Source organism: Dendropsophus ebraccatus, chromosome 1 (genome assembly GCF_027789765.1).
Source record: "Dendropsophus ebraccatus isolate aDenEbr1 chromosome 1, aDenEbr1.pat, whole genome shotgun sequence".
Lineage (NCBI taxonomy): Eukaryota > Metazoa > Chordata > Amphibia > Anura > Hylidae > Dendropsophus > Dendropsophus ebraccatus.
Window position 1 is genome coordinate 146,985,921 of NC_091454.1, and position 17,099 is coordinate 147,003,019.

At 42.3% G+C, this 17,099-nt stretch overlaps 1 protein-coding gene across 3 annotated transcripts in view; it reads left to right on the top strand.

Moving 5' to 3' along the window:
* CSNK1G1 (casein kinase 1 gamma 1) overlaps positions 1–17,099 on the top strand; it is a 64,224-nt gene that overhangs the window by 36,575 nt on the left and 10,550 nt on the right. Inside the window, exons 9-12 of one of the 3 annotated variants that reach the window (XM_069981615.1) lie at positions 424–572; positions 3,124–3,231; positions 12,511–12,621; positions 16,076–16,182. In XM_069981615.1, the coding sequence (XP_069837716.1) occupies positions 424–572; positions 3,124–3,231; positions 12,511–12,621; positions 16,076–16,182 (475 nt within the window). Of the gene's footprint in view, positions 1–423; positions 573–3,123; positions 3,232–4,702; positions 4,808–12,510; positions 12,622–16,075; positions 16,183–17,099 lie in introns of those variants that run through there. The other 2 variants (XM_069981632.1, XM_069981623.1) reach the window with 2 other exon arrangements.

Consider the following 17,099-nt stretch of genomic DNA (forward strand, 5'->3'; position numbering starts at 1 on the left):
GAAAGTTATGCTACACTGTGACTTTGGAGCTTTATACAGTTTGAGATTGAACCCTTAAAGCTTTCTTCATGTTTATTTATTCTTGTCCCCTTTGCTTTGCCTGTACACGTACAAGCTTCTGCTGTAATGCAAAAGGAGGAGTTTTCTTCGCTTTTTAATTCAAGAGGATCCCCTAAAAATTTTCTTGCACGTGTTCTGGTTCTAGGTTACATGTAAACATTAGGATCCTTACCCAGGAATATAAGCAAAAGAATAGAGAGAAGTCATTTTGAGCTTACAGCTTTTTGGTGCTTCTGGCTCATAAGGGAGAAGCCTTTATCAGAAAGGATGAACATGTGCTGAGTCACCCACATAAACCTTAATGGAGATATTATAATCTGTTCCATTTTGTAAACCAAAAAATCTTATTTCTGTTTTCTTTAGAGGAGATGGCAACCTACTTAAGATATGTAAGAAGGTTGGATTTCTTTGAGAAGCCAGATTATGATTATTTGCGGACACTATTCTCTGAACTGTTTGAACGGAAAGGATACACCTTTGACTATGTTTACGACTGGGTTGGCAGGCCAATTGTAAGTAGCTGGTCTCGTTTCATGTTTTTGAATTTTTTTCCCACTAGTTCCCATCTCAAGCTGTTGTATCTGTAGGATAAGGCATAACTAACTGATCGGACTGCTACCAATCCCAAGAACATAGACGAAATGGTCTCTGAAAGAAATGATGCTCACCTTGTGTGTCCAGCCAGTGCTTCATTCATTATGGGGCCACACAACACCTCAAGTACTGACACGTATTCTGAAGCGTATGTCAACCCCATAAAGAGTGAATGGAGCGCTAGCTGCACACAGACCCTCACCACTCAGCTTGTTGTTCTCTTTTCTTATACCTGTTCTATCTTTGATATGTTTTATTTTTTTCCAATTAAAAAGTAAATTTTTCCTGTGAAATCCCAATGCAAATCCAGATCGATTTCCCAACCAAACCTGCATATGTTACAGATTAACGTCAGATTAAACTAAATTGTAAAGGTGAAATCCTTTATAATGATCATCTGTGGAAGTTCTTGAACAGAATAAGCAGGCACCCTAAATTTACTACTTGTCCTAATTGATTCTGTGGTAATTCACATCAAGGGTGGGTTCCCACATAACAGATAAGCAGCAGATTATACGCTGTGAGTTCACAGCGAATTTTGCGGCAAATCCCTTCACTGTTACTTTCAATGAGATTACATACTTGCAGTGGAATTGTCATCCTGCTGTAAGTATGCAAAAGGCAGCCCTCCTAACCCACTGCGGCCCAGTACATACATTACTGGTCTGCACTCCAGAGGCTCTCGGCGTCTGGACGTCCCAATCAGTGCACTGCCCCATGCTACATACTCGCGAAATCCGCTGCGGATCCTTTGCCAGTTATTTTCTATGAGAATAAGTTAAACAGCCACCAGACGGAGCATACATTACCTGCTCCACACTCCGGCTTGCTTTGGGGGCTCCCGGAGTCTGCATGGCCCCCTCAGCCAATTAGTGGCTGCGGCGGGGCAGCACTCTGATTGGCTGAGCAGGTCGTCCAGCTGGGAACCTCCGAAGCAAGCCAGAGCGCAGAGCAGGTAATGTATGCTCCAGTCGGCGTGGGTTAACTTACATACTCACAGCAGGATGTCAATCTCATAGAAAATAACTGGCAATGGAAATCCAAGGGAAATTCAATGCAGATCTGGTATGTGTGATAGTGACTGTTAAGCAATTTGGTGCAGATTTGATATCAGTGTAACTAAATAACTGAACAGAGCATTAAATCTGCGCCATCAGTTCTGCTGCGGAACAGGTACACGTGAACACACCCTACAGGGAATCTTGTCAGTTGCAATTCACAATTCTAACTGCAGACACTGTTAGGTGAAGGAGACGCATGATACTTTTCATACATCCATCTGTGCTTCCATAATGCATTTATTCTCTTGTGCTAAGTGTTAGAGGCTTTCCCAAGGCCCTGATCTGCTGCAAGCTGAAATACCTTGTAACACACCCAACCCTGCTTGATTGACAGTCTGCTTCAAGCGGAGCTCCAACCAAGGAGGTTTGTACAGTCCTAAGAAGATTAGGTGCTTTGGAGAGCCTCTCTGATTCTATTCAGTGGAGAATAAAAGCATGTTCTGAAAGCACAGACTAATTTATGAAAGGTATCATGGGCCTCCTTCACCTAAGGGCCCTATTCCACCGGACGGTTATCGTTTGCATAATCGTTAACGATTAACGATCTCAAACGACCGCTATTGCGAAAGACCTGAAAACGTTCACTCATTTCCATGGAACGATAATCGTTACTTATGATCGTAATTGCGATCGTTTTACTTCGCTATTTATTCGCTATTGCGTTCGTATCTATTGCGAACGACCGTATGATGTCTTATTCAATGCAAACGTATTGCGAACGAGCAACGATAAAAATAGGTCCAGGTCTTATAAAGCGATCAACGATTATCGTTTAGATTCGAACAATTTAACGATATTCTGAACGATAATCGTCCGGTGGAATAGGGGCCTAACAGTATAAAATGCTGAATTTCAGAATGCCCCTTTCATTAAATGGTGCATGTATGGCAATAACCTGATAATATTTTTCTCATTGGGCATGCAGTTACCTATCTTTGTTGTGGTAGAAAGCAGCACTCGATACACTAGAATTCTGCTGGGCTTGTGGGAGTATTTGGGCAATGTTAAAACAATTGAACTACGTTTATATATAGCAGCCAATCTGAAGAAACGTAGCTACAATGTAAAGCATAGGTGGTGGGGAGGGGGATGCGCAGCAACACTCAAACAAGAGACGGAAGGAGCATGCAAATAAAGTAGCAGTTACTGGTGGCAGAAAAGTATTAGTCTATACAAAATATACTGAAGCTAAACATATATTTTTTAGAGGTTGTTTACCATATACAATGATTGTGTTTGTTTGTATGCCTCTTTACTATGGTTGACACCCCCCACAATCATATCACATCTGATGGAGCAGGATAATGTAGTCAGGTACATTGAACTCTGCTTAGTTTATCTCTTATTGATAGGGCTACCTAATTGTTTTCTATTTAAGGTAAGGTAATAATTGTTTAACTTTCTCCAGCCTACCCCTGTGGGATCCGTCCATGTAGATTCTGGAACCTCTGCGATAACCAGGGACAGCCATGCCCATCGAGAGCGGCCGTCACAGACCCAGCCTCTTAGAAATCAGGTGAGCTCTTTTCTACTTCGCCTAAGGGAGAAGTACATTTTGTTGGTAGTGTCAGCTAGGACCATGTTCTGCTCAATATTTTGTAATAGGAAACTACACATGTTGAGCAATATTTTTCTTCTTATATATAATCTTTGTGTTAAATACTAGTATTCTGACCGATTTCTTTCTTTCCTTTGTTTCCTGAACTCCAATAGCGTCAGTCCAATGGTCATATGCTAAGACACATCAGGCTAAGAGCTTTGTGCTGTAGTCCATTTGTACCAATAGATAGCTATTAGTTGTAGCTGCTGAACTTATTCATCTTTTTTCCGTTTTTGTTTTCTACCTGTTTCTTCTACAGGGCCTCATTATTACTTAGTAATAGTTCACATTGGCGCCATGGCTTATTTCTAGTTACCACAATTGGTGATTGATCCATTTTGCAGTACAGCATGTGTTGACTATATTACATTTTTAAGGTTTCCTATGTTTTGCAAAAAAAGGGACAGAGCCTCAGTGTTAAGAGATTAGAGAGATTTTTTTAAAATAGCATGGGTATTTTTCAGGGAAAAAAAATTTAAATTGTTCAACAGTGCCACCTAGTGTCCAAATGTTCAAACTGCAATGAGAACTGTGTTGGTTTTCTATAGCAAACCAAAGGTTATTTTTGACAATTTCCAAAACGTCAGATATGTCCAAAATTAAGTACTTACATATTCACAGGCACATTACTACAGCTCCAGGGTTGGTTACAGTGTTGCAGTGTAATTACCATTATAAACAGTTTCTGCATAGAGTGTTTGGTTATCCTCTAGATCAGCCTTTGGGGGAGACACCCACAGCTCATGAATATGGAGGACTTTTAGCTTCCCTTGAATATGTATGGATACCCTTTAAAGATGTGCGTGCCTTGCAACAGAATCCTCTATAGAAAACTTGTGACTGTAAAGACTGATTGTATTTTCATAACTTGGTGCATTTTGTCTGTGTGTGTGTGTGTGTATGTATATATATATATATATATATATATATATATATATATATATATATATAATCAAAAAAATATGATTACAAAAAAAATAGAATAGAAAATCTTGGATATTTTTCATCAATGTCAGTAAAGTAGAAACATTCAAAATTAGCAATTGGTAACCGGGCCAGTCCAATTCATATAGCTAGTCCCAACCTTCTATGAGAACTTTCCTGCTGCTGTTTTTGTTTGTTTTATTTATTTTTGCTTTTATGTTCCCTTCATTACATTTATCTTATATATTTTATTCATTTAAAAATATTAATCATACTTGGTCAACCCTGTGTTCCACCTCACTGTGTCCATTTTCAGTGGATGAAATGTGTGTTGGTTTTGCTAGAATGTGTTCTTTTTTGATGTACTATGTCTAAGAATTGTTTTCATTCCCTTTTTAATGATCCCATCCTTTTATCCAAATCCCTTTCACTAATTTCTGTATTGTGCTTTGTGTGAGTGCAGAGCATCTCGGCAAATTCTCTTACCGTTTCACAAGACAGCTTCAGTGTTCATGCTCTGAGTGATATAACAGGGGGAAGTGCGTGGAGCTAAATGGGTAGGGAAGTAGCATATTGGTGCTTTCTTACATATCATTAACTGTATTGGCTAGATAAAACCATCCCAAAATAAAGTGATCATTTGGACTCACTCACATTTATTTATTTGCTAATAGTTGAATATTGGTGAAAACTAGCATAATAGAAGCTGGGGAAAAAACAGGGGTTTGAGAATTTCAGGCCTACACTGCTCAAGAATGTTTGCAGAGATCCCCTTTCCTCTTACAAGGGATACTACACGTTTCATATATTCTCATGTATTTCTAAATTAGGCAAAAATGAAAAAAAAAAAAAAAAAACATCCAATGATGGATACATTTTATATTGATGTCCCTGTTGTGTGAACTTTCTGGTCATAGTTGAAATAACAAAAGTTTATCATAACATGTATCTTGCTTTTATGCTACTTTGGTTAATTCTGTTTTAAAAGCTTTAACCCCTTAAGGACAGAGCCTGAAATGGCCTTAAGAACAGAGACAAATTTTATGAATATGACCAGTGTCACTTTATTCATTAATAACTTCGGGATGCTTTTACATATCCGGCTGATTCTGGGATTGTTTTCTCGTGACATATTGTACTTTACATTTCTGGTACAATGGAGTCGATACTCATAACGAATCTTTATGAAAAACACCAAAATAACGTGAAAAAATGCATTTTTCAAACTTTGAAACCTTTCTGCTTATACAGAAAATGGTTATGCCACATAAATGATATATTAAATTAGCAACATGTCTACTTTATGTTGTCGGCATTTATTAAACTATTTCATTTTTTTTAGACAATAGGGAGCTTAAAACGTTAGCAGCAATTTTCCAAATTTTCTGTAAAATTTCAAAATCAGATATTTTTAGGGACCTGTTCAGGTTCAAAGTGTATTTGAGGGGCCTGTATGTTAGAAAGCCCCACAAAGCACCCCATTTCAGAAACTGCACCCCCCCAAACTCTGCAAAAGCACATCCAGAAAGTTTTTTTAACCCTTTAGGGGAGTCACAGAAATAAAAGTGAAGTGTGTAAGAAATTTGAAAATTTTTATTTTCTGTGCAGAGATTTTATTGTAATCCAATATCTTTCATAATGATAAACCCATTACCAGAGAAATGCACCCCAATATTGATTGCCCCGTTTCTGCAGTTTATAGAAATACCCCATATGTGGCCCTATTGCGCTATTTGACGCAACCACAAGCCTCAGATATAAAGGAGCGCCTAGTGAATTTCAACGCCTCCGTTATATTTGGTCATTTTTGACCGTACCACTTCAGGTTGGCAGAGGCTCTGGGGTGCCAAAACCTAAAAAACACCCCTAAAGGGACACCATTTAGAAAACTGCACCCCTCAAGGAATGTAACAAGAGGTGCGGTGAGCATTTGGACCCCACAGGTGCTTCGCAGATTTTCAGAACAATGTGGTGGAAAAAAGGAAAAATTCAATTTTTTACACTAAAATGTTGTTCTAGCCTTCATTTTTCATTTTTACAAGGGGATAAAAGAAAAAAAAAAACACCAAACATGTAGCACAGTTTCTCCCGAGTACGGAAATACCCCACATGTGGACATAAAGTGCCAAGCGGGCGCAGGACGAGCCTCCAAAGGGAAGGAGCGCCAATTGGCCTTTGCAAGCTGGATTTTACTGGAATGGGTTTCAAGGGCCACGTCCCATTCACAGAGCCCTCGTGCTGCCAAAACACTGGAAACCCCCCACAAGTGACCCCATTCTGGAAACTACACCCCTCAAGGAATCTAACAAGGGGTTCAGTGAGCATATGGACCCCACTGGTGACGGGCACAAATGTGGAACAATGTGACATGAAAGTGAAAAATTTTCATTTTTTCACTTTCACGGCACAAATGTGGCCGTCATCAAGGGGTCCATATCCTCACTGCACCCCTCGTTAGATTCCTTGAGGGGTGTAGTTTCCAGAATGGGGTCACTTGTGGGGGGTTTCCGGTGTTTTGGCAGCACAAGGGCTCTGTAAATGCAACATGGCGTTCATCATCCATTCTAGCCAAATCCAGCCTCAAAAAGCCAAATGGCTCTCCTTCCCTTTTGGAGGCTTACCCTGCACTCGCGTGGCGCTTTATGTCAACATGTGGGGTATTTCCATACTCAGGGGAAATTGCTCTACACATTTAGTGTTTTTTTTTTTTTATCTTTTAACCCCTTGTGAAAATGAAAAAATCAAGACAAGATCAATGATTTAGTGTAAAAATTAAACATTTTTTACACTAAATGTTGGTCTAGCCTTGATTTTTTCCTTTTCCACAAGGGGTTAAAAAAGAAAGTGAACACAAAACGTGTAGGGTAATTTCCCCTGAGTACGAAAATACCCCACATGTGGGCATAATGTGCCATATGGGCAGAGGGCAAGCCACCAAAGGGACAGAGCGCCATTTAGAGGCTGGAATGGAGGATGGAGGCCATGTTGCAATTACAAAGCTCCTGTGCTGCCAGGACAGTAGAAACCCCCCACAAGTGACCCCATTCTGGAAACTACACCCCATAAGGAATCTAACAAGGGGTGCAGTGAGCATATGGACCCCACTGGTGACGGGCACATAAGTGGAACATGTGCCATGAAAATAAAAAATACAATTTTTTAAATTTTCACGGCTTAAATGTGGCCGTCACCAGGGGGCCATATCCCCACTGCCCCCCTTGTTAGATTCCTTATGGGGTGTAGTTTCCAGAATGGGGTCACTTGTGGGGTGTTTCTACTGTCCTGGCCGCACAGAGGCTTTGTAATTGCATCATGGCATCCTCTAATGGGAATGGCGGCCATATCTATTTAGCTAGGGAAAAGGGACCATTCTAATTTATTTGGGGGTATTAGGCCAATTATTAGTTTATAAGGTTGAAAATGACAGGTGTCCATCAAATTCAACCTGTGTTGATCCAGAGGAAGGCAAAAAAAAAACCCTCGTAAGGCAGACGACAGTAGCCTCATCACGGGAAAAATTCCTTCCCGACTCCATAATGGCGATCAGAATAATCCCTTGGTCAACGTGACCCCTGAAATAGGAATAAGGAACAGAATTTAGATAATGTAGAACTCCAAAGACGTGTGGTGCGCCTTGAAGCGATCCAGTATGCAGAGGCCGGGGGGATCAGGACAGGTGTCACACTGGAAAATGGTGTCCTTCCTGATCCCCCTGTTACGCCACACTCTGCACTTCTTCTGGGGTCTCCTGGTTTCCAGTGTGGGGGACGTCACCTGGAAAATGTTGTCCTGGTGCGATACGGGGTCCTTCATATCCAGAAGCGCTGGGTCCGCTCCATGGCTGCTAAATGTTAGGGCTTTATTACTACTTCTGATATTTACGGATCGTGCCGCAAGCTACAGTAGCTCAGGCAGCGAGGGACCAGAAGAGGGGCGCTGGTATAAAAGTTATCCCCGTACAGGTGGTGACCTTTATCCAGCAGTGGGAAGATCAGTTCCCGAATGATCTCTCCACTAACTCCGAGGATGGGGGGGGGGGGGCATCTGGGGGCAGGACTCGGGTGTCCCTTCCTTCATACATTCTAAGGGTACGTGCACACTGCGGAATGGCGAAGGATAACCCTTTGTGCATTCCGCAGCTGGCACCCGCCGGCGGACCGATGGAGGCGCGCGTCTCCGCTCGTGTCACACTCCATTATATGCACGGGCGGATTTTGCCCTCTGTCCAATGTGTTCATTCTTTGGACGGACAACGGAATCTGCCTGTGCATAGAATGGAGTCTATGACACGGGTGGAGACGCGCACCCGCATCAGTCCGCCGGCAGGTGCCAGCTGCGGAATGCACAAAGGATTATCCTTCGCCATTCCGCAGTGTGCACGCACCCTGGATCTGTAAGTGTACCCTGAGGTACTCTCACAGAGTGTGTAGAATTTCACGCCATACCGTCATCTCTTATTGGGACGGTACTGGCGGAAAAGACGTGTCTGGGGGGCGGTGTACGCTACGCTACCCCCAGACACTGCACTGGATGATGAGGATGAATGGAGGAAAGAAGGATCCCCCCATTCATCCTCACTGGCTGTTTCGGTGTCTGAGGCAATACTAACGTATGCGTCCGACACCGAAAACACCTTGGGGGCCATCTTTATACGGGGATTGGTATATGGGGTATGTAAATGTGTAGTGGTGTAGTGTAAATATTTTGTGTAGTGTAGTGTTTTTTGCGTGTTTTTTTTGACAGTAAGAAAAAATATCCCTTTGCCAAGAAAGGAGCTGCTGATAAATGCCGCACTTATGTGCGGCACTTATCAGCAGCCAGTGGCGGTAGGATATAGGGGGGAAAAACGCCCCTACGCCAAAAAGGAGGAGTTGCTGATCAGCGGCGCACTTACGGGCGATGCTGATCAGCACTCAGCGGCGTTAGGGTGCACAAAAAGGAAAAAAAAACAATTGGGAAAAAATATATATATATTTTTAACCCAAAGCAGCTGATCAGTGAATGATATTCACTGATCAGCCGCTAGGGGGCGGTAGAGCGACGCTGCCGGAGATTACCGAGGCCCGCCGAACACGAGGACCCGAGCGATTACGAAGATTTCCGACGCTGGACGACCTATCACGGCGATTGTGGGAGTGGCATCGGCACCATCTTTGGTGGGGACACTAATGGCGATTGGTGCTGTCTCGAACAGCACCAATCGCCATTGCTTTCCGGGTCACCGATGACCCGGAAAGCTGTTTTCAGCTGCTATATGCTGATCTGTATAGATAAGCATATAGCAGCGATCTTCGGCGTGGGAGGGGTTAATCACCCCCTGTGCCGACGAGCAGAGATGGCCTGCTATACATTATAGCAGGCCATCTTCCCCGACCGCTGTGTGTGAACACACAGCGATCGGGGAAACATCGGGCGTAAGTATACGCCCGTTTGCGTTAAAGCCCACCCTGCGGGGGCGTATACTTATGCCCGATGTCGTTAAGGGGTTAAAAAATTACAATCCAACAGATGCCCAAAGTTTTTTATTTGCAGTCATTGTGGAGATGACTTATAGTCCCCAGGTCTGTGCTGGCCCTGACAATTAGGCACCACTGGCAATAGCTACTTGCAGGCAGGTGCTCTTACAAGTGGTTCTCTGTGGTCATGGCTTCAGTTGCAGCCTAGTTAACGTTGCGATACACGTGTGGCTGATTTTTCATTCTTGTCTTGAGTTTCACTAACTTTCACTAACCATATTAACCGATAGACATTGGCTAAGTTCTATCAAACATACAAGCACATTTTTATAGCACTGTCCTATTTGCTGTGTTGCTGTCCCTTTCAGTCCCTTTGTAATGTCTAATGTCCAGGGTCTCTGAGATGTAAATCTCATTTCTTTCTGCCTTTTTAAGGGAGCCTGTTACATTGAAAATGCAGTCCAAATGGTGGCATTATGTCAACAGGAGGAGCTGAGCAAAATGATCTATATCAGGGGTGTAAAACTCAAATACACCATGGGACAGAATTATAAAATTGGACAAAGTTGCGGGCCAATCATGATATTTAATGAAGATTGCATGCAGCTCTCCTGGCACTGCCTATCCTAAAGTAATTTTCCTGACATGAAAGTTACCCATTATATCCCTCAAGCAGTAGGTAATGCCATAATTGTGCCCCATGTAGTAGCCACCCCAAATAGTGCCCCATATACTAGCCAGGCCTACCATTAGAGACCTACATAGTAGCCAGCCCTCCTGATAGTGTCCTATATAGTAGCCAGCCCTCCCAATAGTCTTATATAGTAGCCAGTTCTCCCAATAGTGTCTTATATAGTGACCAGCCCTCCCAATAGTGTCTTATATAGTAGCCAGCCCTCCTAATAGTGTCTTATATAGTAGCCAGCCCTCCCCAATTGTGTCTTATGTAGAAGTCAGTCCCTAAAATAGTCTCTTATATAGTATCCAGCCCTCTCCAGTAGTCTTAAATAGTAGGCATCCCTCCCCAACAGTCTCTTATGTAGAAGCCAGTCCTCAAGAATAGTCTCTAAAATAGAAGCCAGCCCCTACTGTAATTGTTCATGACTGCCCCCTTAGCTTGGACTCACTCTTCCTGTGGCTCCAGAGGCTGCAGGAGGCGCGCGATGACTTCACCACATTGCCAGCGTTGTGGCACTACTGAGATACTTCTAGGCCACAAACTAAAAACTGCCTGCAGCCTACGAGATTATAATATGGGTGGTCCAAGCAGCTCTACGGACCACCCATATTATAATCTGCTGCAATGTCCGGTGGGCCAAATTTCACACAGCAATGGAAAAGCATGGCGGGCCAAAAATAACACCACGGGCCAGATTCTGCCCGCGGGCCAGAGTTTGACAGGACTGATCTATATAGATTTGTGTGGTCAGTCAGTAGAGCTGCCTACTTGACTCCTTAGCCCAGAATGAGCAGAGATTTACATGAAGGAATGACAAGTTATCCTGCAATTCTGCTGCTCCTCTTCCTTTTCTATAACACGCTGTATTCAGAATGGACTGCATTTTAAATGGGACGTGTTCTCTTTAAAGTGACTCTGTACCCACATTCTGCCCTCCCCAAACAGCTTGTACTGTCGCATAGCTGCTTTTAATCTAAGATCTCTCCTGGGGTCCGTTTGGCAGGTGATTCAGTTATTGTCCTAAAAAACTACTTTTAAACTTGCAGCCCTGTGTCATTGGCGTGGCCTAGAGTTTCTGTGCCCTGGGCTTGCACCACCTCTCTGTCTCTCCTCTCCACCCTCTTCACCTTTAGGAATGCCCCTGGGCATTATTTTACCTATTCACTTGCCTGAAGTCTGCACAGGTGCCTTAACAATCCAGCATATGTGCAGTGTTAAGACAAGTGATAAGCAGAAATCTGCCCAGGGGTGTCCTAATGGTGAAGAGGGCAGGTAGGAGGGGCAGTGCAGGACTAGGCCATACACAATCTAGGCCACACCAATTTGACACAGGGCTTCAAGTTTAAAAGTTGTTTTTTAGGATGATAACTGCATCACCTGCCGGACAGACCCCAGTACAGATCTTAGATTAAAAGCAGCTATCTGAATGTACAAGCTGTTTGGGGAGGGGGGGGGGGGGGAGTCAGATTGTGGGTACAGAGTCACTTTAATGCCCTGCTATTATTATTTTAACTGGATGTTTGTATTTAGTGTTGCTTACAGACCTAATGGAACATTATACAGTATGTACTGCTGTAATTACTAGGATCCAGAAATGATGCACTGACTTGTGGTTGTGGAAGCACGTGCTGCTGAGAAGTAAATAGTGTTAGCTAGTAGTAATTGGAGCAGTTGTATTACTAATTCTACACTGACTGTTGGACTGATGCCTTGGAGTTCTGTTTAAATAAATGCATCTTGCTGTTTTGTTACTTTTTACAATTTATATTTCGCTTGGACTCTTATGCCAGCCCTCACTTGCAGGGAAAATGGCAAGCTGCATATGCTAAAATCTGTTGCAGACACAGCAACCAGACAGTCTGGTTTCTATGGGCAACATCAGATCTTGTCGTTTTTTTTTTTTTATTATTTGTTTGTTTTTAGTTTTTATAGATTTGAGACACCTTCCATTTTTCAGTAGAGAGAGGGCTGAGTGTTTTGCTCTGCTTGCAGCACGCGACCATAGCTTGGCTTTCTACTCACCTCCACTAACACAGTGATCTGTTTCCATTGCTTTGGCCTGGCTGATCTCCTTCTCCCCAAATACCCCTCTCCTCCACACCTCGCAATCGCATGCTTCCTAACGCCTCTGCGCAGACGGGCGCTCCAGACCGCCGAGGAGCTTGGGAGTTACAGGCCAGCCGACAGGCTCACCCCGCTTACCTGGCACCTCACCTGGCATCAGACCGGCATGGGGGATCTGTGCAGGTATTAGAGCATGTTGGGCTAAGTATTTTAGGCATGTGAAGAACAATTATTTAGAAAATGTGAGCAAATGATATGAATGCAGTCATTTTCTTAGAGCAGATTTTTCTGAACTTGTAGACGTAATGTCTTTTATGTGCTGTATGTGTCCTCTTAGGCTATGTTCACACCACGTCAAAAGAGAAAAGGCGTCTGCTTTTGCTATTTAAAAAGTCTGTTATAGCTGCGATTTAATTGACTTCAATGCAGTGTGTTGAAACCAATGAAATGATTGACGTCCAATGCACACAGTATATTAAATGATGGACGTTGTCTGCGCAGACGTCAAAATAATGATCATGTCAATTATTTTCGGACATCTATTGCAAACATCAAACATTTATTTATTTTTTAGTTCTCACACAGTTATTCTTTCAGTCCTTTCACCATTTTTACTATTAAATTCAATGGCTTTTCATTTAAAGACTCACATAACCCAATTAGTCCACCTAAACTAGAATAATGTACCAACAGCCATCATTGAGGGGCGGCCAAAGACAGCAAAATGACATCCGTCATTTTAACCTCAAGATAACGGACATCATTTTAAACAGAGAGGAAAAAATGTTGTGTGAACATGGCCTTAGGGTTTTAACTTGTAGCTCTTTGTTGTTAGCAATGCCCACATTTATCCGAAGAGACGCAATTTAAACCAAAGTGAAAGCTAGTCTGATTCACATACATTGTAAGAGATTTGCAGTCAGTATAGATCTATTTTGTTAACTGTTGCACACTGCAGGTGCATATTTGTATCTATATTATGGCTGCTGGCCTTGGTCTGACTATGGGTCTGATCATCCAAACTGACAGCAGCCTGACATTGGCTAAATTACACTACATTTCCATCACAAAGGTCTATGTGGAGAAGAAATTGAAAAATGTTTGGCTTATTTCCAATTTATTGATATAGTTATAGAAGTTGAATTTCTTCTATGCCCTAAAATCCTTGCCAAGCAGGAAGCCACACTCCTTTTTACTCCACTAACATGTATAGTGTGAAATAATGCAGAAGATATAAAGATAAATGAGGACTGTAGGGTCTTAAATATAAATTGCAATCACTAAAGCTCATAGGCCTTTCATACTCATTTTGTGCGCTCAGCCACAGATTTAAAATACTTTTATTTTTCTTTAGTAAAAGATAATAAGGATACACCAACTTAATATATTATAACTGTGTGATTAAAAACAAGCAACATGTCCCCCTCTGTCACTTGATCTGTACAGCAGTCTCCCCTTTTCAATTGGTTAATGCAAAGTTCAGCACACTTATAACTCTTTGTATTTGTCTACATTTGGGGCAGAACTGCAGGCCATTAGCTCTTCACCCACAAAGATGCCAATTGTGTGATGAAATATGTTGCTCAATGTAATCCCACCCAGTTGGCAGCTGTAGCTGCAATGTCATTACCACTGACAGCACTTGGGGTCCTCTTAGACGTAGAAATTTCTCAGCTGTGGGGGCTGCAAACGAGCATCAATCAGCAAGATCGGAGCCTTGTTTGCTTTGCCTTTACACAGCACAAGAAATTTAGCAGATGGTCTGCAAGAAAGATCCTTGTATCACTCGTGCAATCCTGGAAACTGACAGTGCAGATATGTATATATCCGTGCTGTCTTTATCCAGATCACAAGCAGCAGTCTATACTTGCCAACCACACTGCTTGTGATCTAATATATGGCTCTTAAGTCATCGCACCAGCTATATCTTCAGGTCCTGCCTCCTCCAGCCGTCAGTCATTCTGGAGGAGATAGGGCCTAAAGTTACAGCAGCTGGAGAACCATATGCTGGGTCACAAGCAGCGCAGATGGTAAGTATACACTGCTTGTGATCTGGAAACTGACAGCACAGATATATCTGTTCTGTCAGTTTCTCTTTATCTTTCTTAGCCGCACAAACTGTCGCTTTCACATGGGCGTTTCTAGCAACACTCCTTGGACAATAATTGGCCCATGTAAAAAGGCCCTTTGGTGTCTTGATTAGCTACACATCAATGTCTGCTCTTTGTTCAATGTTTAATATGCAGAGCACTACACCTGAGTTCTTACTGTATGTTGCAAAAACTCAAGTGATGTGAGTTGAAATAAAAAGTTAACTACCTACAAGGTGGGACCACACACTACAACTTTTTGATGAAATGCCACAGGGGCTGATGTGTTCTTTTTTCAGTTGGTGTCCTCAGTGGTCTAGGGCTAATGGCCTGCAAATATGCTGCATGTGTAGCCACATAGGTAAATGAAAGCTCAATTCAGCAGTCTAATAATTTTTTTGCTTTTACGAATAGTAAAAAGTATTATTGCTGTATAAAATGTTATCAACTGACTGTAGATATGTTGCTTTTATTTACTCACATTGATATAACTACAATACACCGACTTTTGAGAGACAAATAAAAGTATTTTGGCGTAGGTAGCATTAAAAGGGGGGTTTTCATACAAGCTACCTTCCTACCTTGCACTCACCCTAGGAGTCATAAGGAAAAATGTTAACTACAAATTATGGCTTTACGTTTTGGATGGGAATTACCTATAGATGTTTCCCAGTGCCTGATACAGAACATGATTAAAGATTTAAAGCCACATTCACACTTAAGCTGCTGCAGATTTGACGTTGAGTTCAGTCATTTAGTTACATTAATATCTGCAGCAGATCCTGCATGTGTCACTGGGCCCTAAAGGGGTATTCCAGTTTGAGGTCCAGGACCTTTTACTGATCATAAATTGAGGGCATACTTTACTGATATGCTATTGGTTTAACACTGTAGACAGGTCAGTTTTTCACTGCACAGCATTGCCCTCGGCCACCTGCTATACTGAGAAATGCAACACCTCTTTATTTGAGGGATAAATGTTGTTGCTAAGTGGCTGCTATACAAAGAAAACATTCAAGTTGCAGTCCTTATGATCGGGTCTGTCTTCATTGGACCCTCACCAATGGATTGGAACCTAACCAAGTGATTGCCTATCCTAGAGACTTGAAATCACTTGATGTAATTCAGTGACACATAACCTGTGTCTTTTAGCTGTTGCAAAGCTAAAATTCCCATTGTGCCTGACCACTCTTTGGCTGTTCAGGCTTAATGGGATTTGCAGTTTTGCATCAGCAAAACATCACCACTGATGTAGCTGGAATATCCCTTTAAGCCAACGTTTAGGCATGATAGTGGATGGTGTTTTTTAATAACCAATTCACATTTGGGGTACGTTCACACGTACTGGATCTGCAGCGGATTTCATCTAAATAACTGAACACAGCATCAAATCTGCTGCAGATCTGCTGCGGATCCGGTACGTGTGAACGCACCCTCAGAGAAAAGATTCACAGCAAATTTTAGGACCTGCTTTAGATTTTCAATCCACTCTGTTAGATTATTACTTTGACTATTACTAATACTATTTTAATGCATTTATCCTACAGGTGATGAGTTCAACAAATGGGCAGCTGAATGCTGATGACCAAACAGGTGGTCACTCCAATGCACCGATCACAGCGCAGGCCGAAGTGGAGGTTGTTGAAGAAGCTAAGTATGTGCTTGTGTTTTCTTACCACCTAAAATCCAACCCTAGCACGTGTACCCATTTATTTTCCCATGTACCTCATCTAGTTTCTTGTCTCCCATCTTGCCCTTTTGTTGTTACTTTTATTACAATGTAAATCACTGCCTTAGCTGCAGCTACCTCTGCATGCATTCAGTTTGCAGAGAACTTAGTAAGCAACCACTGTTCCTGTCAGACACTGTATTCTGCTATGACAGAATAGTGTTACCAGTTGAACTGATCAGATTTATTTTACAGTAGGCAACTATAGTGACCACACAAGTGTATAGTGTCCCTGTCATTATAACTTTCTAAATCAACAGGGGATGTGATATAAAGCAAGTTTCTAAATTACATAAAGGGTTTTTTTTTAATTTTTTTAGTTAACATGCTTTAAAACAAAACTATACTTGTATCGAGGGCCAGTGTCCAGCTGAAGGCAGCTTTTTAGTTTTGTGCTGGTTGAAAAGAAAAAGACAGGTTTTTTTTTTAGGCATGATAGCTAAAAAAATATGCATTGCAAACATGCTTTATGTCACATCTACTGTTTATTTTTGAAAGTTATACCAATAGGTAAACTTTAAAGTGACACTGTCACTCCCAATAATTTTTCAATCTTTACAGGTGTGTGTAACCCGCCTATATCTCTCTGCATACCTGTAACTATTTTCCAGTTTCATGAGGTGGCTTTGCCTGAAATTGTAATTTGGCCGAGTATCTTCTAGCGCCACTGGGCGGGGCTTGGTCCCTGAAGCGCCACATAGCCCCGCCCATTACAGCGCCGTTGACCCTGCCCCCTTGGGCTCCGTTTTGAGGCCTCCTTGACGTGGGCGTCCACATCTCCCGCCATCTTCCGCGTGCGGGAGCGTCATGTGGCGCGCAGGCGCAGAAGGTGACCGCCGGGT